Here is a 21,436-nt window from a genome sequence, read left to right on the forward strand (position 1 = left end):
AGTGAGGCACCATGGAATCACATGGGTCAATTCAGGATTGACAATGGTAGCAATGAATGTGCATGTTGTATTGGAAAGGGCATCAAAATAGGGAGTTAGGAGCTGTGAGTTCTAGTCCTCATTCTGCCATTTACAAACCATGTAACCTTGGACACATCATTTGACATCTCTGAGCCTCAATTACTTCATCTGTAACTTGGGGATAATTATATTGTTTACTTCACAGGGTTACTGCAAGGATCAAGTGAAATGATAGATGTTAAAGAACTTGGAAAACTAAAGCAATGCACAAATGAAAGGTATTATTATTGCTCTTTTTATGGTTATTATTCTTAATAATAAAGGTGAAATTTGTACTTCAATTTCTAGACTTACTTTGTGAAGGAAATACCCAGAAAATCCACTTCTTTGGTTGTTAAACCAAAAACCAGGCTTCAGTGAATGCTTAATATCCAAGAGAAACCAAAGATCTTTCTTTCATAGTGTGGCTTTTGAGAATGGAGCAAGAGATATGTATTACTGTCAGATAACTTACAAGTCATTCTGTTATGTTAAATCTGCCTGGTAACTATAACATTTTGTAATTGTCTCACACCTCTCTTCTAAAAAGCTCAACATACCTTAGGGAACCTCATCTATCTTCTTCATATGTTAGAAATGAGATAAAGAAGAATGTGGGATATGTATGATTTCTGCTTTACAGTAGGACCCCAAGGCACAGAGCATAGGGTTGCTTTGTAGTTCCAATTAATGAGTGGTGCATCCAGGCCTATGGCTCTGGGTCTAGTGTTTTCTATTTTTTCCTTCCATTATTATATGTTTATAGGCTTCCCAGAATGAAAGTGATATTCCATGGAAAAGAAAGTCATCTTGTTAAAACCCAAGAAGAAGGTCAACCAGTTGATAAGAACATTTCCCAACCTGGCAAAAGGTGCCCCAAACTTATAATGATAAAGCAAACAATTATAGAGAATATCTGTTGGTATGTTTATGCCAAACTATACAAATCTGATCTAGTCAGTATGGTATTCAGCATGTATTGAATAGGTGTGAAATTTTTTTTTTTGGCATTTGGATTTTCTGATAGTTTTCCCTTTTGTAGTACAGTTGGGTAAAAATAGAATTAGTCATTAGTTACACTTTATTGTCAACCACAATCATTTATTTAAACTGATCTACTTTAGAATGTTCTTGAAGTTGAGATATCATTAATCTTTGTCAGAATTTGTGAATTACACATTCTAGTCCTGAAGGAGGTTAAAGCCACTCCATATTTTTCACATAATCATAGTTTCCATGAAGGTACAGGGCCTTAAGTCTACGAATGGTTCCTAATTAATGACTATTCTAATCATAGACCATTACAATTGTAATTCCTGGTTTAGCAATTCTTTCTTTAGTTAGGGATAATGCTTCACATATATTGCAGATTCAAAGGTTAAATATCTTCTGTCTGTCTATCCATCTATTTCTATATACCTATGTCTGTCTGTCTATCTATCCATCCATCCACACAGAGAGAAACAGATACAATATGGCAGCAAGACAGGGAAACAGTGTATATGCATATAGGTGCTGAGTTTTGCAAATGGTTAGTGAACAGAGCAGAGCAGAGGATGTCTTGATGGTCTGGTGGCTCCTTCCCTAGAGAATACAAGATACTGCTCAAGTTTCTTTAGATCAAGTTAGGAATCAGTGGCAAAAACATTGGAAAGGCCTTATTGAAAACAATAATGATAAAAGAAAAAATTAAATGCCCCAAGTTTCAGGTAGTTTGGTTTATGTCAAATATTTTTCTAGCTCTTTCCAAACTTGTGTCAGAAGTTAGAATAAATGAGACAATTCCATTGTGTGAGTGTTTCATTTAAAGGCTATTGAGACTACTGAGGGCTATGGTGGCTATTGGGCCTATGCTTTGCTAGAACCTATGTCCTTCTCCAAGACTTCATCATGGAACAAAAGCGGACCTAGGTTCTCGATGGTTGCCACAGGGAACATGAAGTCCTTCAGTTCTTCCCAAACTAGAAAGACTGCAAGTTTGGGCTCAATGATTTACTATGTCCGGCCTCTCAGGACTGGCCTATGTAAGTTCAGAAGCTTCATCACCAGGTTGGCTACAACAGGGTGATTATTTTTTTTAGCTATGGTAACTCAGAGAGGGTATCTCCTGAAGCCCAGAGAGAGGGGCTGCAATCTGTATAAGTGGACGGGGTATACCAATGGGTGAAATAGGAGATCCTTTAAGAATAGACTTGTCAGGCAGATTTCTAGCAGCTGCCTCTACTCCTTTTTGTCAATTAAATATTAAAGTTTTAAAAGTTTATGCCTGTGCTAGGTTGTAAGATGAGTGCTAGTGAAAGGTGTTGGATGGATTGCTCCGGAGGCTGTTGTCCTTTTTGTGGGCCAAGGAAAAGCAGCTCTATAAAACAACTTTACAATACCCTCTTAACTCAGGCCTCTTGGGTACACGCTGGCAAGACATTCCCTCAGAAGGGAGATGATAATTCACTCATTGGACATTTCAGGTTTTCCCAAAGTTGCAAAGGCCATCGACCATAGGCCAAATGGGTAATTGATTGGGACATAGGCCATTTGCTGAATATTTCATCTCCTCCTGTTCGTACTTCAAGTTAGCCTGTTTGGAACATAGAGGCTCTCCAGGCAGCAATGTAGTGTTTACACATAAGTTTAATAATTCAACTCATCAACTGAAATGGAAACTTTGGGAGATAATGTAGCCTTGCTCAAAGGAACCCTCTCTTGTCTTTCTGTCTCTTTTTCCTTTTTTTTTATGTGCCTTTTTTTTTCTTAAGCCTCCTCCCTCACCCCCATTTTAGCATTTCCCACCAATGTGGGCAGGATATCTGTAAGTACCGCCTTCTAACTTTTAAGCTTGCCTCCCCTCCCCTCCTCTCCCCACCACCCCAACTCCATTACCCTCATTGTACATCACTGAACTATTCCAAAGCAAGGTTTTCGGGAGATGTGGTGACTTAGCTTGCCAGCTCCACGCTTCCATGTAACAAGGGCACCTAGATCAAGAGAGATGAGAGCTGTCATCTGCACTCTGCCTATGAAAGAATTAGCTTGCAACAGGAGGAGGAAAGACCAAAGAGTGAGAGGCCAGTCAGCAGTTAGGGGGAAGCCCTTAATCCTTTCCTATTATCTCACCTAATAGCGGTGACCTGCTGTTTGACTGGCAAAACCTTAAAGCTCCCAGCACTAGCCCTCTACGATTCTAATCATGTGCTAATGTAAGAAAACTCTCAAAGGTGTTTGAGGCTTATGGAGCAAGAAACCTGTCACAAAATCTAATTGTCCAAAGCAGCTTAGTCTTGCTAAAAGAGTTTTGAGTTTGGAATCTGAAAACTTAAAATGAACTCCTTCCTCTGTGATTTAGTGATTGTGGTAGATTGATTCATCAATCTACTGTTGAGGCTCAGTTTCCTCATCTGTAAAATGGGGATAAATACAAGGGGCAGCTGGGTGGTGCAGTAGATAGTGTACCAGGGCTGGAGTCAGGAAGACTCTTCCTGAGCTCAAATCTGGTCTTGGACACTTATTAGCTGTGTGACCCTGGGCAAGTCACTTCATCCTGTTTGTCTCAGTTTCCTCATCTCTCAAATGAGCCGGAGAAGGAAATGACAACCTTCTCCAGTATCTTTGCCAAGAAAACCCCAAATGCACTTTATCATAATACTATCCATATTTAGCTTTAAATTATCAACATTAGTTGGATGTGACTAAAAAATGACCAAACAACAACAAATACCTTCACTATCTTCCTGATAAGACTGTTGTGTCAATGAAAGATCATGTGTCAACATTACTTTGTAGTCTTCAACAACTAAACTATTATTTAAATGGTCTTTTGGTCAGAATTCTGAGGTTCTTCACCATTCATAGATCATAGGATCAAAGATGTTAGAGCTGAAGGGAAACTTAGAGATGGTCATCAGGTAGAATCTCTTTACCGTATGGATGGCCAATCTGAGGCCCAGACTGCTCAGGTTACTTGTACAACTGCAAATGCACACATATTGTAAGTGAGAGGTAGCATTTGAAAGTAGGTCCTTTGATGCTAAACCCATAGGGAGGTTTGTGACTGATCTGTCCTTTACTAAATATTTAGACTCCTCTTTCAAGCTTTGTGTGGGATTTACCGTTTTAAAAAACCTTTGCATTAACTTATTTAGAATGAGAATATTGAGGTCAATTTGCCTTTAAAATCCTACCCTGTCTCTGAACTTTAGTTTCTTTCCCTAAAAATATCTGAAGTCATTGGATTAAGAATTTTAGAGCCAGATATTGTGTTGTAGTGGAAAGAGAATGGCATATAAAGTAAGAAGTCCTGGGTTCCAGTCCTTATTCTGTCATTGACTATCTTTGTGATGCTGAGCCAACCACTTAATTTCTTGGATCCCTATTTTCTTCCTCTATAAAATAAGAATAATAATACCTGTGCTTTAAGTCATTCCAAACATGTCCAACTCTTCCTGACCCGATTTCTGGTTTTTCTTGGCAGAGATACTGAAATAGTTTGCATTTCCTTCTCCAGCTCATTTAACAGATGAGGAAACTGAGGCAGGCAGGGTTAAGTAACTTACTCAGGGGCACACAACTAGTATCTAAGGCCAGATTTGAACTCATGAAGATATGAGCTTGCTTTCTTTCTTTCTTTCTTTCTTTCTTTCTTTCTTTCTTTCTTTCTTTCTTTCTTTCTTTCTTTCTTTCTTTCTTTCTTTCTTTCTTTTGGTGGGGCCATGGAGGTTAAGTGATTTGCTCAGGGTCACACAGCTAGTAAGTGTCAAGTGTCTGAGGCTGTATTTGAACTCAGGTCCTCCTGAATTCAGGGTCGGCACTCTATCCACTGTGCCACCTAGCTGCCCCCGAAGATATGAGCTTTCTTATTTCAAGCCCAGGGCTCTATCCACTGCATCACCTAGCTGCCCATCTTGAAAGATCCTTGTGAATCTAAGCAGGGGCTATTTCATTTTTGTTATTATAGTTCTAATGCCTAGCAAAGGGCCTCCAACACAGTAGATTTTCAATAGAGTTTTATTGAATTGAATTGAGGAAAAAATGAGGAATTAATATATATGCATCTAGCTATCATCTATCTATATATCTATGTATCTAAACTTTATAGACTGAGGGCCTATATATTTATATGTCAGTTACTATTATGATTTAATTTAATTCCTCATTTCACAGGTGAAGAAAATGAGATCCAGACAAGTTAGATAATTTATTTGAAGTAATCTGAGTGCCAAGGTTGGGAACAGAAGAACCCAGATCTTCCTGATTCCTGTCTTACCAATATATCACAATATTGTCCATATTTAGCTTTACATTTCCAACATTAGCAACTATCTGACTCATCAATTTTTTCCAAGCAAAAGGAACCCTCAATAAGCCTAAAAGGTCAGAATAACACATACATAGACCTGAAAACCAAAATAACAACAACAGTGATGGATTTAATTGCTAAGAGGAAGAGAGAGATTCAGGCTTTTTTGCCTGGATTGTTTTAGAAAGATACCCTGGCAACTTGTCTCACTCTGATGCCATAAGTAACTGGGACTCCTCAAACATTTTAAGATAAATTTGCTGCTCTGCATGGCTTGAGAGGAAGCATTAAAGAGAACACAATGGATTCGGAGTTAGAAGACCTGCGTTAAAAATTCTAGCTCTGTTATTTAATATTTGAGTGACCTTGGAAAACTCAGCCTCTCTGTGTCTCTTATACAAAATGAAAGTAATGGGTAAAATAATCTCAATGATCCTGTGAAGCTCTCTATGCAATTTTTCTCCTTTTTGGAATAAAATTCTGAGATACCCTGATGTTTAATATGGGCAATTGTCTTAATAACACAGGAACAAGCATGCTATTAATGATCTATCTCCAAACACATCTCTCATTCATTGTGAGTTCTTTGAGGATGGCGACTGCTTTTGTATCCCCAGAGCTTAACACAGTGTGTGGCACATAGTAGGCACTTAATAAATGTTTATTGATTGACTGACTGAAACAAAAGATTTAGGTTTCTAGCATATTCCCTACCCACCTCTTCCAAAATGTTCTAGCCTTGTGCTCTCAGTATTCTTAGGGGGCGAGAAGTAAGTGGGAAGTTCGAGTAGTTTACCTCAATTTTCTGAAATATCATGATGAGTGAAATGCAAATCATTAGTTGACTTAGATAACTGCTGCCAACACTGAGAGGTTCCCACTTGCTTGTTAAGTCTGTCAGAAGCATAAGACATTGTGCTGTGTTTAACTTTCAGATCAACTATCCTCTGGAGGAAAAAGAACCACCAACAACTTTGTAGCACATTAATCACGGTCATTGGTGCTTTCTGCTTTTTGATTCTGCTTTTCCTCTGACTATGATCAAATGAGATACAATGCCGGGCACACACTTGGCTGTAGATAAATACTTATTCCTTTCCTTTCCTTCCTTCTTTTGGCTTAGGCATAAAGGATCTACCAGAAGCAGTGGAAACTATCTAATAGAGATAGTTTGCCCTGTGGCTCACAGTGTGTGGCGATGAAGGCCCTCGGGACCAAGGGATGAGCTGAAGATCATCCTTGACCAGTTCAGTTTCATAGTCCCGTGGAGAAATCATAGCCACATCTGTGGGGGGGAGTGGCTATTACAGAAACTCTGTACCACAGCATAGAATTGGCTGGGGAAAAGTCCTTGGCCCATTTAGAGCAATAGCCAAAAGAAAAATAAGAGAAAATACTAAGCTGGACTAGAGAAATCCACACGCGTGCATCAATGTGTGTATGTGCGTGTGTGTATTTTCTCCTTCCCTCCCCTTCTATCCATCTTTCCACAACAATTCTGGAAGATGATCCCCTTGTGTTTATATACAGAAGCAGCTTTTGTTTTCTTTATAATAAGAAAATAGTCGGTGTAGTATCATGGGAAGACCACTGGACTTAGAGTCTGGAGACTGGGAATTCTGGCTCAGCCTCTTACCAATATAATGTCAGGCAAATTATTTCATTGTTGACATAGTTAACACCTTGGATTTAGAGTCCAGATGAGTTGGAATCTCAATGGGACCTTTATTTGAGGCAGGCAGTATGGAGTAGTGTGGATCGAGTGATGGACTTGGTATTAGGAAGACCTCTCTTCAAATCCTGCCTCAGACACTAGCTATGGGACCACTTAATTTTCTATGGCTCAGTTTCCTAACCTCTAAAATTGATGGGGTAAGAATCCATGGCCTCTATGGTTCCTTCTGGCTCTAAATCTATAATCCTAGGATCTCTCTGACCTCAGTCTCCTCCTCTATAAATGAGGTGGTGCTAACTCCATATTTCTCTTGCTGACTCCCAAAGGAGACACTCACTCAGATTCTGAAGCATTCTGAATTTCCTTAGGCCTCTGAGCTTAGCACCTGAATGATTGTGGAATGGTCAATGGGCTCTTTTAATAAATATCCTAAGACAAGTCTTGAAAAAATGGGTACCCCTGACAACAACCACAGCTTATAAGACTTCAAGATCAAGTTAGGCAGCTGGACAGATTGCATATTTTAAGTGTACTCATCTCTTGCTGGTATCACTTGTATATTAACAAGTTTTTAAAAAGCTTTTCTGTTTAGAAGCACTGGGGGTAAGTTAAATTCCAAAATTAACAGCAAGTCTCTCCACATACTGTGGATTAAAAACAAATTCCCCCCCCACCACTGAAGTTTAAAAATATCTCGCAGTGGTTGACTCATGTCCCCACTGTGGTTAGCATAACCAGGTGGGTGTGAATCACTGATTAGGATGATGTAATTTGCTCAGAGTACCGGGAGAGAAGGGTAGCACTGGGCTTGCAGTTGGCCCTGCCCAGTGTTATTTGCTTGGAAGTTACTTCAAGGTCACTCAGTGTCCACTAGTAATCTCTTAACTACTCAGAATGCCAAGTAGGCCAGTAGGAGTTCTGCAATAATCAGGGTCACACAGCTAGTGTTAACTGTCTGAGGTCAGATTTGAACTCAGGTCTTCCTGAATCCAGGGCCGGTGGTCTATCCACTGCACCACCTGCCTGAACTTTAAAAAATATTTTGATAATTATATTTCTTTGGTTTCCTTTGTAATCCTATATATTTTATATATTAAAAAATTAGGAGCTAGGTGTCCTTTTGGGTAAAATGGGTAAGGGCACTGGATTCAATCAAGAAGAATTCAGTTCAAATCATGCCTTAGATATTTACTAGTAGCAGCATGACCTTGTGTGACCCTGTATACCCTCTCTCAGGCTCAGGCTCAGTTTCTTCAACTATAAAATGGGGATTATAAAGCATCTCCATCACAACATTGTTGTGAGGATCGAATGAGATTATGTACAGGGCCTTGCAAATCTTGAAGAGCTACATAAATGCTTATTATTACTATTACTATTATTATGAAGAATCCATAGGCTTCACCACACTGACACAAAATGTCCAATATACAAAAAAGGTTAAGAATTCTATCCTCATTCTAACTCTTGGGGTTAAGGACAATATCTAATCCCCATTCTACAACATAGTACTTCACATGTATGAAGAAAGCTCTCATATTTTCCCTCAGTTTTTTTCTTTTCCAGATTCTACATCCCTAGTTACTTCAGCCAATGCTGATATATGATATTTTTTCCCAAGTCTCTTCACTATCATAATCAACTCTGGATGTGCTCCAGCTTGCTAGTGTTGCTCCTAAATGAACAAAATATTCCCTATGTCATCTGACTAGTATAGAGCAGTTGGGGCACAATATATCCATTAATGTACCCTAAGCCTGCATTAGTTGTTTTTTTTTTTTGCTGCCATATCACATTGTTTTTTTAAACTTGTATTCCACTAAAATCTATTTTTTTCATATAAAAGAGATCTCTTCATTTATGTTGATACTTAATTGTACATTATATTTTACATAAATAGTTATCAGAAATTTATTTTGCCAAAGACTGGTTTTATATATACTTTTTGGAGCCCTGGCTGTGAAAATATACAAGTATTTTAGGGACTTTATTTCTTCACTGGGTTTGGTGGGGAGAGTGGGGAGGTGGAACATCAGAATCAGACTTCAATTAAGGTAACCACCTTTGTAGGAATGTCTGATCGCCCCCACCCCCACCTGCAAATACAGCCCAAGGGTTACATGGAACATGAGCTAAAAAGGCCTCAATATAATTGCAAAAATGGTTGCTTTTCAGGGAGCCACAGTCCAGTGATTCCTAATCAAAAATGAGTGGGCAAAGGTTGATCAATAGCCTTGCAAGGCACAGAGATGCAAGTTATTGATCTCGTTACATGCTAGGCCAGTCAGCTGCCCGTGTAGTAGCTGAGTAAGCAATGATGGTGGATGGCTGTTCCTTTGTCCAACATTGGTGCAGTGCTGGGCACAGTCAGCATTCAGTGGTTGATATGGTTGAAATGAAATGCTTGTCTATCTGGTTTGCAAGCAAAGAAGTTTGCAAGTATTCTATTCTTTGCCTTTCCTTCTTAATGGAGAAAAAGTAGTTAGTAGCCCATGCTTGTGGTCTAGCCATGGGAGCTAAGCAAGGCAGTGGACAGGTTTTGGCTGATCTTGCCAAATGAGGGAGGGAGATAGAGAATAATAAACTTACCCTGACTCCCATGAACCTGTCCCTGAGAACGATCCACGAGAGCAAGAACACAAAGGCTTTGTTGCAGCAGAACAACACGGAGACATCCGTAGTGTTTATTTTCTTTATTGCATGTAAGTATAGGTAGTTTGTGAGTGTCCAAAGAACGCCAAAGGGGGCTGCCTTGGTGAAAAACACCTTTACCGTCAAGCCATTGTCTCCAAAAAATCGACAGCATTCCCTAAGACAATAGAAGAGAGGCAGAGAATTATTACAGGCCTGGATTGAAGACCAGCCCTCCTTCTTCTCTCCCCACCCCCACCTTCTTCTTTTCTCTCTGTAGGCCACCTTTCTTGGATGCCTTCCTCTTGAAGCTGGTTGACCTACTGGGTCAGTAGTTGGTAAATTCCTGTGTCACATGAACACGCTTGAGCCACTGTTTATTTTTTTTTTTCTGTTCACAGAAAGCCTTGAATAGGTAGATTTAAATAGAAGTGAATCATATAATGTTGTGGCTGCAAGGGGACTTTAGAGATCATTTAGCTCAACGCCTTCTCATCCACCCATGACTGTAACTTGCTCAAGGTCCCATAGCTAGTCAGTGGCAGAGCTGGTAACAAGAGTCAGATTTTCTGGCTGTGTCTGGTGTACCTTCTAATATATTACCCTGAATACTGGGATTATCTGAACTGTTTTCCCAAACTGTGATAACAACAGCAACAACAATAATGACAATTAAGAATACTTACATTGTGCCTTAAAGTTTACAAAGTGGTTTACATATGTATTATTATTTTTTTTTGGACAGTCAGCTAGTTGCTGTAGTGGATAGAGCACTGGACCTGGAGTTAGGAAGACCTGAGTTTAAATCTGACTTCAGACACTTACTAGTGTGCCACCTGGGTTAGTCACTTAACCCCTATCTGCTTCAGTTACTGCATCTATAAAATAGAGATGATAGTAATACCTATCTCCCAGGGTTGTTGTGAGGGTCAGATGAGATAACACATATAAAGTACTTGGCAAACTCTAAAGAGCTCTTTAAATGCTAGCTCTTAATTATTATCAATTTCTTACTTGAATCTAATAACCATATGATGTAGATGCTATTATTATTCCCAATTCAGAGAAGAGGAAACTGAAGCACATAGAGGTCAAATCATATGCCCAAAGTCACGCAGCTAGTAATTACATGAGGCTGACAGTGATGTCAGATGTTCCTGACTCTAAGTTCAGTATGCTAGCTATTATTTCCTGGTTTCTAATGAGAGAAGTCATTGTAGTCAGAAATGCTAGTGTTTGAGTAGTTAGCAAAGTCCCTGAATCTGACTTCAGACACTTGACACTTACAATGTGTGTGACCCTGGGCAATTTATTGAACCCTAATTGCCTCAAATACCCAGGGCCATTTCCAGTTGCCCTGATATCTATCTTGCCACTGGACCCGGATGGCTCTGGAGGAGAGAGGCTGTTGACTTTGCACAGTCCTGCCTCACTAAAATCCAATTCACTGCAAGTCATGACATCAACTCCTGATGTCATGATCCTCTTTGAGAACGAAGGACAAACAGCAGCAGCAAAATGTTTGCCTTCTCACAAGGAATATTTTGCATCTGATTCCCATTTGAAATCACATCTCTCTGGAGTGTCAGTCTCACTGAGGCTTGCCTTTATAACTAGGTGAGAGTATATATTATGGAATTCTATTACACCTGGTGAAATTTACATGTGAATTTTATTGGGGATTCAGCTGTTCACATGTCTAGGGGCCATCAATAAGGGGCAGACATTTCAGAAGATGCTTTTCCATATCTCCATCACCATCATAACAAAAGAGTTTGTGAAGAATGAGCAGGGGGCATAGATATAAATGCTCTTGGAGCAAGATGTAAGGAAAGGGTGCTACAAGTGGGTGCTGAAGTTCCATTTTATAAAGAAGAATTATTGAAGTTTAGAAAAGTGAAAAACACTGATGTCAGAAAGCAAGCTTCCATGGCCAAGACAAGGACTTTTGCAAGGGGGCATGGTGATATTAGTCATAATGAAAACTCAGCAGGGAAAGACTTGGCCTGGAGAAAGTTGCCTGCTGATCTGATTGCTTGTAGGAAAACTAGGGCTGTTTTTTTTTTTTTTTTGTTGTTGTTGTTTTTGAGGGAAAGGAGGGAAACACAAGAACATGTTAGAATATTACACTTGCCAGGATGGTACAGACTCACATATGTTGACTTGGAGGGCCTCAAGTTCAGCCATATCATACTGATTGACCTGACCAAGGAACAGAAAGAGCTGGTGGCTATAACTGAATTGAATTGTTACATCGTGGAGGAACAGATAAAGGAGGAAGGGACAGGAGGAACCATTCCTAGAACAGATCAAAAACACTGGGGAGGCGGGCAGCTAGGTGGCACAGTGGATCAAGCACTGGCCTTGAATTCAGGAGGATCAGAGTTCAAATCTGGCCTCAGATACTTGACACTAGCTGTGTGACCCTGGGCAAGTCACTTAACCCTCATTGCCCTGCAAAACCCCCCAAAAAACAATACTCAGGGGTTGTGTGTGGCTCGTGATATTATGTAAGAATGCAGTAAAGGGGAAAATGGAAACATGAGTCAAAACCAGAGCCTTGGGGAACTCAGTTGGTGTCAAACAAATCTTTGTTTGTAGATGCTGTCAATCTAAAATGCCATCTGCCTCCCTTCATTACTCAGCTATGGGTGACTGACGATAGAAATACAAAAATGCATTAAAGTGAAGTGAGAAAGCTTAGAGGGTTTTGCTAAGCTGTGCTTCGTGTGATACTCTTTAATCAATATTCCAGATTCTTAGCTTCCGTCTGATTGCTTATGTGTTCACAGTCCTTTGTTAGATAAAAAGCACTTTTACCACTATTAACTTATTTGATGCTCACAAGGACCCTTGTTGGATACAACACAATAGGTTTTATCCCATTATACAGATGGAAAAAATGACTTTGAGAGGCTAAATGACTTGTGGAAGCTAGTGAGTGCCAGTCAGGACTTAATCTCATGGGGTTTAGGGGGTATTTTCACCATGCTATGCTTGAATTATTTGCAATGGCCACTTAATTGGTCTGCTTGCAAGAAGTCTTTCTCCACTTGTAGAAGATAGGACAGAGCTCTAGGCCTGGAGTCAGGAAAATCTGGGTTCAAATCTGACCTCAGATATTTACTATGTGACTACGGCCAAGTCATTTAGCCTGTCTTCTTCATTTTCCTCAACTGTAAAGTGGGGATAAGATAGCACCTACCTCCCAGAGGTGTCATGAAGGTTAAATGAGATAATTTTTGCATAATGTCTAGCACATAGTGTACTGCTTAATAAATGCTTGTTTCTTTTGTTTTTTTCCTTCCTTCCCTCCCATTTCAGTTCATCTTCAAATCAATCAATAAGCATTTATTTAGTATTTACTATGTGTCAAGCAGGACAGCTACGTGGCACAGTAGATAGACTGACAGGTCTGAAGTTAGGAGACTTTTCCTAAATTCAAATCTGACCTCAGACACTAGCTGTGTGACCTTGGGCAAGTCACTTAACTCTGTTAGCTTCAGTTTCTTCATCTGTAAATGAGCTGGAGAAAGAAATGGCAAAACCACTCTAGGATCTTTGCCAAGAAACCCGAACTGGGGTCATGGAGAGTTAGACATGACTGAAATGACTAAAGAACAAAACAACATCCTAGGCATTGTACTATGCAATACAAAAAGAGGCAAAAGACAGTCCTTCCCCTCAAGAAGCTCACAGTCTTTTTGTTTGTTTGTTTGTTTTTGGTGGGGCAATGAGGGTTAAGTGACTTGTCCAGGGTCACACAGCTAGCAAGTGTCAAGTGTCTGAGGCCAGATTTGAACTCAGGTCCTCCTGAATCCAGGGAGGGTGCTTTATCCGCTGAGGTACCTGGCTGTCCCCATGAAGCTCACAGTCTTAAAAAAAAAACAAACAATATTCATTTTTAACTTAAAATACAAAAAGATAAAAAAATTCTGTGTACACAGCATAATGCAAAAAGGATTCAATATAAAACCATAAATTTCCATTTCACACTGTTTACTTTTTAAAAAAATAAATATTATTTGTTGTTTTAAAAGCTACACTGACTTCACACACACATATATATACATACATACATATATGTATGTGGTTGTATATGTGTGTGTATCTGATCGTGTGCCATCATAGGGAAGGGGAGGGAGGAGAGGGAGGAAGAAAAATTTGGAACTCAAAATCTCAGAAATGTATGTTGAAAACAATCTTTACATGTAAGTGGAAAATAAAAGACTACCAAAAAAAAAAAAAGAAAGAAAAAAGCTACACTGATTTTCTGTGCTTCCTTCTAAGTTTTCTTTTGTTCTTTGCTGTGTGCTTTTTATTTTGTCTGCCTCTCTCTCCAACTTACCATTAGACACTAATATGTGTGTATATGTGTATGTGTATGTATATGTATAGATATATATATATCTACACATATATATGTAAACCCATACCATATATACTTCTATTTATCACTTCTTTCTCTTCATGTGGACAGCATCTTCCTTCCTTTGTAGTTTATTTGACTATTCATAAAACTCAAAATTACTTAGCTATTCAAAGATGTTCTCAGAACAATATTGCTGTCACAGCAGATGATGTTCTCTTGGTTCTGCTCATTTCACTCTTCATTATTTCATGCAAGGCTTTCCATGTTTTTCTAAACTAACCAGCTCATCATTTCTCATCACACAGCAGGATTCCATCACAATACAGTCTAATGTAATCAATCTTCCACACTGCTGCCAAAGCGATTCTCCTTAAGGGAAGGTCTTGACAGTGACCATGGTATTTCCGAACTCAATAAATTCTAGTGGCATCCTGTTGTTTCGAGGATAAAAAGTAAACTGTTTAGCTTTTACAACTTTTCACAACTTGGCCCCATCTTCATTTTCCAGCCTCAATGTACATTCCTCTCCTTGCTTTGTTCTGCCATCTAGCCAAACTGGGCTTCTTTCTGTTTCTCCTCATGTTGTTCCATTCCTTGCTTCATGCCACATGCCTGGAATGCATCCCTCCCTTACACTCAAGAACCATCTTCTGCATGAAGTGCACCAATCCTATGTCTCATCCTATCTCAAAGATACCTGTGAGGTCTAATGAACTTCCTTGCATTAAGAACCATATAGTCTCTTTGGATTTATATCAAGACTGTTCATTTGTGTATGGTCATCAGAGGCCTTAAGCATTTACATTGCCTTCCTTCTCAGATCTCATATACTAGGAATTATTGGGCTCCTTGCTTCTTCCTGTGTTATAACTACTACAAGCTGGGATATCTGGCTTGGTGGGCATATCTGATATGACTAGGAACTTACAGATTGGTTTAATTCATTTATGTGTGACCAAGAGCTTTTCATTTCTGTATCTACAAGCCTGGTTTTGATACCATCTTTTTTTTTTTTCCTTCAAGTAGTGTTTCCCTACTAATTTCTAGGTGACATGGTGCATTAGAGTGCTGGGCCTGGAGTTAGGAAGGACCTAAGTTCAAATCTAGCCTTAGACACTCTAGCTGCGTGACCTTAGGCAAGTCACTTAACATTGTTTGCCTCAGTTTCCTCATTTGTAAAATGAAATGGAGAGGGAAATGGCAAACCACTTCAGTGTCTTTGCCAAGAAAACCCCCAATGGGTTGATGAACTATATATATGTGTGTGTGTGTTTATGAAGGATATGTTGGGAAATGAAGGTGATTTAAAAACAAAAGATATAAATTTATTTTTTAAATCAAGAGGACCATGAGTTTGCTTCTAGAATGGCATAGTGGGAATGGTCCTAAGGTTCAGAGACAAAAGACCTGAGTTTGAGTCCTAGGGAGACCCTGCTTAGTTGTGTGACCCTGGGGAAGTCAGTTAATTTTTCAAGCCCTCAGTTTCCTCTTCTTTATGGTACACTGAAAAGGGCTGGATTTGGAGTCAAAGGATCTGAGTTCACATCCTACCTCTACTATATACTTCCTGCAGGACTTTTTAAGGTCAACACAGAATAAGTGACTTGTCTAGTTTCCTCATCTGTCAAACGATGAGGTTGGACTAGATGACCTTTGCAGTCTTTTCCAGATCTAAATTTATATCATCTTTTGGTTCTACTTACATTTGGTTCTCCTTATGGAATAGTTGGAAAGAAATTTGTTAATTTCAACTACTATGTAAATATCAGCTATTATTATTCATTGCTGTTGCTCAGTCGTTTCAGTCATGTCCGACTCTTTGTGACCCCATTTGGGGTGTTTTTGGCAAAGATACTGGAGTGGTTTGCCATTTCCTTCTCCAGCTCATTTTACAGATGACAAATTCAGGCAAACAGGGTTAAGTGACTTGCTCAGGGTCATGCAATTTGTAAGTGTCTAAGGCCATATTTGAATTCATGGAGAGGAGTCATCCTGATTCTAAGCCAAGTGATCCACTACATCAGCTAACTGCCCTTTATTATTATTCCTAGTCATTCTGAATCTTCCTTTCCATTCTGAAAATCCTCTTACATAAATCTTTGTCAGGAAAGGAAATATTCCTTACTTATATAAGGTCTTCCATTTTGTACCCATGACTTTGTAATCCCTAGAGAGACTTTCTATGCTCCTTCTAGAAGTAGCATTTGTTCCTAGACGTTAGTCACCAGAAGTAAATACTGGCTGTCAGTCTTGGAGGCTGTCATATCCTGGATGTAGAGCTTGGGAAGATAGCTTGTTTCTTGAGTGTTCAGATCTGAATGACATATGGTTGTTTTGCTACCTCTCAGGAGGGAGTTGCTTTCCCATGGGATTTGCCTCTTCTTTTTGTGACTAGTACTCTGCTGACAGACTATATGCATCCTCATCATCCTTCCTATGTCATCATTGTGTTCCTCCCAGCTGCTGAGTCAACAAAGAAAATGACGAAAGACAGTATCACCTAGCTTTTCATTGTGGTGACCAAGGACGACAAACTTCAGATCAAATAGTATGACATAAAAGAGGTATGACACTGATATGGCCAAAGTCAACATACCAACGTGGCCTCAAGGAGAGAAGAAAGCCTGCATTTGACCCAGACCAGACTGTAGTGCTTTAGATGTTGCTAAAAGCAGTCAGAACTATGAAAGCCCTGTTCATCTAGCTCATTTCACAAACATATATTTCCTACTTCATGTTAGGGCCAGGGATGAGAACAGGATGCAAACCTCACCATGACCACTGCTTTACCATTTGGTTTGGATCAACTTCTTCTATCACCATAGGTCCTATGGTATTTTTGAGAAACCTTGGCTTGCAAGGAACTCACAAGTGATATGACTGATGAAAATCTAACCCACACAAAGTTTCTGAGAAAACTGGAAAATTTGCTACTCTACTAATTAGCTCTGGAGAATGGAGGGGGTCTATAGAGACTATTCATCATAATCACCTTTTGTCTATTGGAAAGTTGATTGGATTTTCTAATGAGCTGGAACAAAGAAATGATAGATATCTATGTCTATCTATGCTTCCCCTTGAAGTACCTGTCTATATGTTAAATACCCCATTGGATGCACATATCTTATGTGGTCAGCAGACATCTTATATGTGTATTTAATTCTTCACATAATCTCAGTGGCACAACTCCTAAGATGCCCATTCATGCCCAACATTGAACCTTCTGCTAATCTAATTTTGAGGAGGACAAATTCAGTGAAAGCATGGCTTAAATCTACTCATTATGGTATGGAGTGATGTTATACTAGAATGGTAGGTTTTAATATAATCAATGGACTAGAAAAAGATAATATCTTTGGAGTCAAGATAATGGAGTAGAGATAGCAACCCAGCCAAACTCTCCAACATTCCCCTCTAAACAACATTAAAAATAGTACCTCAAATTTAATTCTGGATTGGCAGAGCAAACAAAAAGTCAAGGGGAGACATTTTTCCAGCCCAAAACAACTTAGGAGTTCAGCAGGAGAGGTCTGAGACACTGGGGTGGGGGCTAGTGTGGAGTGTACACCATAGCAGTACCACTGGTGGAGATAGATGTAACAGTGGCAGTGGTATCCAGAGCTTTCAGCCCAGAGATGGTAAGGGGGTTAGACAACTGGTAAGAAAGAGGCTACAGGGGGCAGCTAGGTGGCTCAGTGGATAAAGCACTGGCCCTGGATTCAGGAGGACCTGAGTTCAAATCCGGCCTCAGACACAACACTTACTAGCTGTGTGACCCTGGGAAAGTCACTTAACCCTTAACCCTCATTGCCCCGCAAAAAAGAAGAAGAAGAAGAAGAAGAAGAAGAAGAAGAAGAAGAAGAAGAAGAAGAAGAAGAAGAAGAAGAAGAAGAAGAAGAAGAAGAAGGAGGAGGAGGAGGAGGAGGAGGAGGAGGAGGAGGAGGAGGAGGAGGAGGAGGAGGAGGAGGAGGAGGAGGAGGAGGAGGAGGAGGAGGAGGAGGAGGAGGAGGAGGAGGAGGAGGAGGAGGAGGAGGAGGAGGAGGAGGAGGAGGAGGAGGAGGAGGAGGAGAAGAAGAAAGAAAGAAAGAAAGAAAGAAAGAAAGAAAGAAAGAAAGAAAGAAAGAAAGAAAGAAAGAAAGAAAGAAAGAAAGAAAGAAAGAAAGAAAAGAAAGAAAGAAAGAAAGAAAGAGGCTACAGGGAACCCTTTGCTGGCACTGAGTACAGGACTCAGAACTGTTTGGCAACTCTGCCCACATGCAGTTCTGTGTCACAGGTCCAGGGCCAAAAGGAATGCTAGCATTTGTGACTAAAGGCAGTAGGGGCCCTCCTGAGTAATGAGCAGAACATAGACCAGAAGAGCAATAACCATACGTCTCCCCAGTGTTCTGAAGCAAAACAATCTTTTGAGAACATACAGGTTAAAAAGAGAGAGAAGAAGAAAATGCACAAATAGCAATCAAGGCTGGGAATATGAATGGGATGAGTTCACCCCTAAAACAGAAGTGGATAACAGAATGGATTATAAATCAGAATCTAACAATATATTGGTTTTTGTTTTGTTTTGTTTTGGTGAGGCAATTGGGATTAAGTGACTTGCCCAGGGTCACACAGCTAGTAAGTGTTAAGTGTCTGAGGCTGTATTTGAACTCAGGTCCTCCTGAATCCAGGACCGGTGTTCTATCCACTGTGCCACCTAGCTGTCCCAACAATATATTATTTATACAAGACATACGAATCAGAAAGACACATACACAGATTTAGAATTCAGGGCTGGTGTAGAATCTGTTATGTTTCAGCTGAAGTAAAAAAGTCAAGGGTAGCAATCACAATCTAGACAAAATAAAAATAAAAATTGACCTCATTAAAAGAAATGGGGAAAATACATTTTGCTAAAAGGTATTATAGATAATAAAGTAATAAAAAATTTTTTACAGCAAGTTTTTCTGAAAAAGGCTCCATTTCTCAAATATATAGAGAACTGAGTCTAATATATAAATATAAGATCCATTTCCTAATTGATAAGTGGTCAAAGAATGAGGCAGTTTTCTGAAAAAGAAATAAAAGCTATCTATAGTCACATAAAATGCTCTAAATCACTAATAATTAGAGAAATGCAAATTAAAACCACTCTGAAGTACCACCTCACATCTATTAGAAATGACAGATACTAGAGGGGTTTTGGGAAAATAGGTACACTAATGAACTGTTGGTGGAGTTGTGAACTAGTCCAACCACTCTGGTGAACAATTTCGAACTATGTCCAAAGGGCTATAAAACTTTGCATACCCTTTGACCCAGCACTACCATTACTAGGGCTATACTCCAAAGATATCAAAGAAAAAGAAAAAGGACCTGTATGTACAAAAATATTTATAGCATCTCTTTTTTTGTGGTGACAAAGAATTGCAAATTCAGAGGATTCCCATCGATTGGGGAACAGCTGATTAATTTATGGTATATAATTATGATGTTAGACTATTGTTCTATAAGGAATGATGAGGGGGATGATGAGGTTCAGAATGATGAGGTTCAGAAAAACCTGGGAAGACCTCTATGAACAGATGCAAAACAAAGTGAGCAGAACCAGGAGATTATTATGCACAATAACAGAAAGATTGTAATGATGATCAATTATGAGAAACAGCTACTTTGATTAATACAATGATCCAAGACTCATGTTGAAAAATACTATGTACCTCCAGAGAACTAATGAACTCTGAGTACAAATTAAAATATAATTTTCTCACTTTATATTTCTTACTTCCCCCCTCAACATGGCTAATATGTATGTTTTGCATGATGTCATATGTAAAATTGATATATTGCTTGTCTTCTCAATGGATGGGGGAGGAGTAGGAGGAAGAGAATTTGACAGGAAGATGTGACTATCTTCAGAGAAGAATAGGAATAGAAATTCTGCTTTTATAGATTTGGGGAAAACATAATTATAATATATAATTATAATACAGGGATAGAAGCAGATTTATATCTAAGGGTAAGGCATGGAGCCACCCAAGACCTTTTATGAGACAAATAAAATCCTAATACCTAAACCAGGGAAGGATAAAGTACAAAAGCAGACTTATAGACCAATATAATTAATCAATAACAGTTCAAAAATTTGAAATCAAATCATGACAGACTACAGTAATTCATTCAAGAAATTATTAATTATGACCAAACTAGATTTATACCAGGGTTACAAGGATGGTTCAACATTAGGAAAATAATAAAAGTAATTCATATTAAAAACAAAATACAGATATCCATGTTGCAATATGCTGGGAATGGGTATCAAAAGGGATATTTTTCAAGTTAACTTTTATAAATGCACATATTTCAAGTGACAGAAAATTCTGCTTTCTGTGGTACATAGGTATCTATTTTGTCTTACAATGAAGATCACTTACCCTCCTGTGGATAATAACACATAGGATCATAGATCTAGAATTGAAAGGCACCTTAGTTTAGTTCTCTCATTTATTATTTGAGGAAATTGAGGCTGGTGGATTTTACGTGCCTTCTCAAAGTCACACAGATAGAAAATATGAGAGTCAGCATTTCAGCAGTAGTCCTTTACATCCAGAAGTCGAATAGGACATAATTTTCAAGCCTTAACTAGGGACAACCAAGTTTGTCTGTTTTGGAAAGGAAAATGCAGGTTTTTCCTTTATTTTCCAGAGCTCTGAATTTTGTGCCCAGACTCCAGGCCTTTCTTTGGTGCCTATGACTTAAATATCTCTGTTAAGATATAGTTATGTCTAAACACAGTTCAAGGTCCACAAATCAGTAGATTATTGAATCAATCAATGGATATTTCTTGAACAGTGATTAATAATATACAAAGCACATCTTAGGTGCTTTAGTCTCTCCCCACAGGGAGTATATAATCTAATATGCTTACATCTATATTAACGTGCATAGATGGCAACAGACACTACAAAATTCTTTATCAGATATGGACTGAACTAAATGGTCTCTGAGGTCTGTGCCAACTCCTGAATGAAATTCTGTGGTTTACATTCTTATAAATGGATACTAGTTGAGTGATGCATAAGGAAAATAGTAAGATGAATTTAGAAGAATTTAGAAGAATAATTTTAGATTATTCCCTTCCCCTTGGGTACAAACTGAAATTGCATTTATAAAAAAATATGATCTAGAAACGAGTATAATCACAACAATAATTCACATGAATATAGTGCTTTAGAACTAGAAAGTTTTTTTTTTCTCTTAACAGCTCTTGAGGTAGGTAGTGAAAGTATTATTTTTATCAGTGTAAGATATGAAATTAAAGTAATAAATTATACTTATGCCTTCTTTTGATTTTTTTAAGGACCAGAGCTATTTACTATAAAATATGGCAGATATCTATATTTTGATATACAAAAGAATGAAATGGAATTTG

General features: G+C 38.8%; 1 protein-coding gene across 6 annotated transcripts in view; it reads right to left on the reverse strand.

Moving 5' to 3' along the window:
• Positions 1-21,436, reverse strand: part of SLC35F3 (solute carrier family 35 member F3) — a 553,895-nt gene that overhangs the window by 18,076 nt on the left and 514,383 nt on the right. For all 6 annotated transcript variants that reach the window (XM_043963772.1, XM_043963773.1, XM_043963776.1 and 3 more), the window contains one exon: positions 9,615-9,834. In XM_043963772.1, coding sequence (XP_043819707.1) covers positions 9,615-9,834 — 220 coding nt within the window. The remainder of the gene's footprint in view (positions 1-9,614; positions 9,835-21,436) is intronic.

This window comes from Dromiciops gliroides, chromosome 4 (genome assembly GCF_019393635.1).
Source record: "Dromiciops gliroides isolate mDroGli1 chromosome 4, mDroGli1.pri, whole genome shotgun sequence".
Classification (NCBI taxonomy): domain Eukaryota; kingdom Metazoa; phylum Chordata; class Mammalia; order Microbiotheria; family Microbiotheriidae; genus Dromiciops; species Dromiciops gliroides.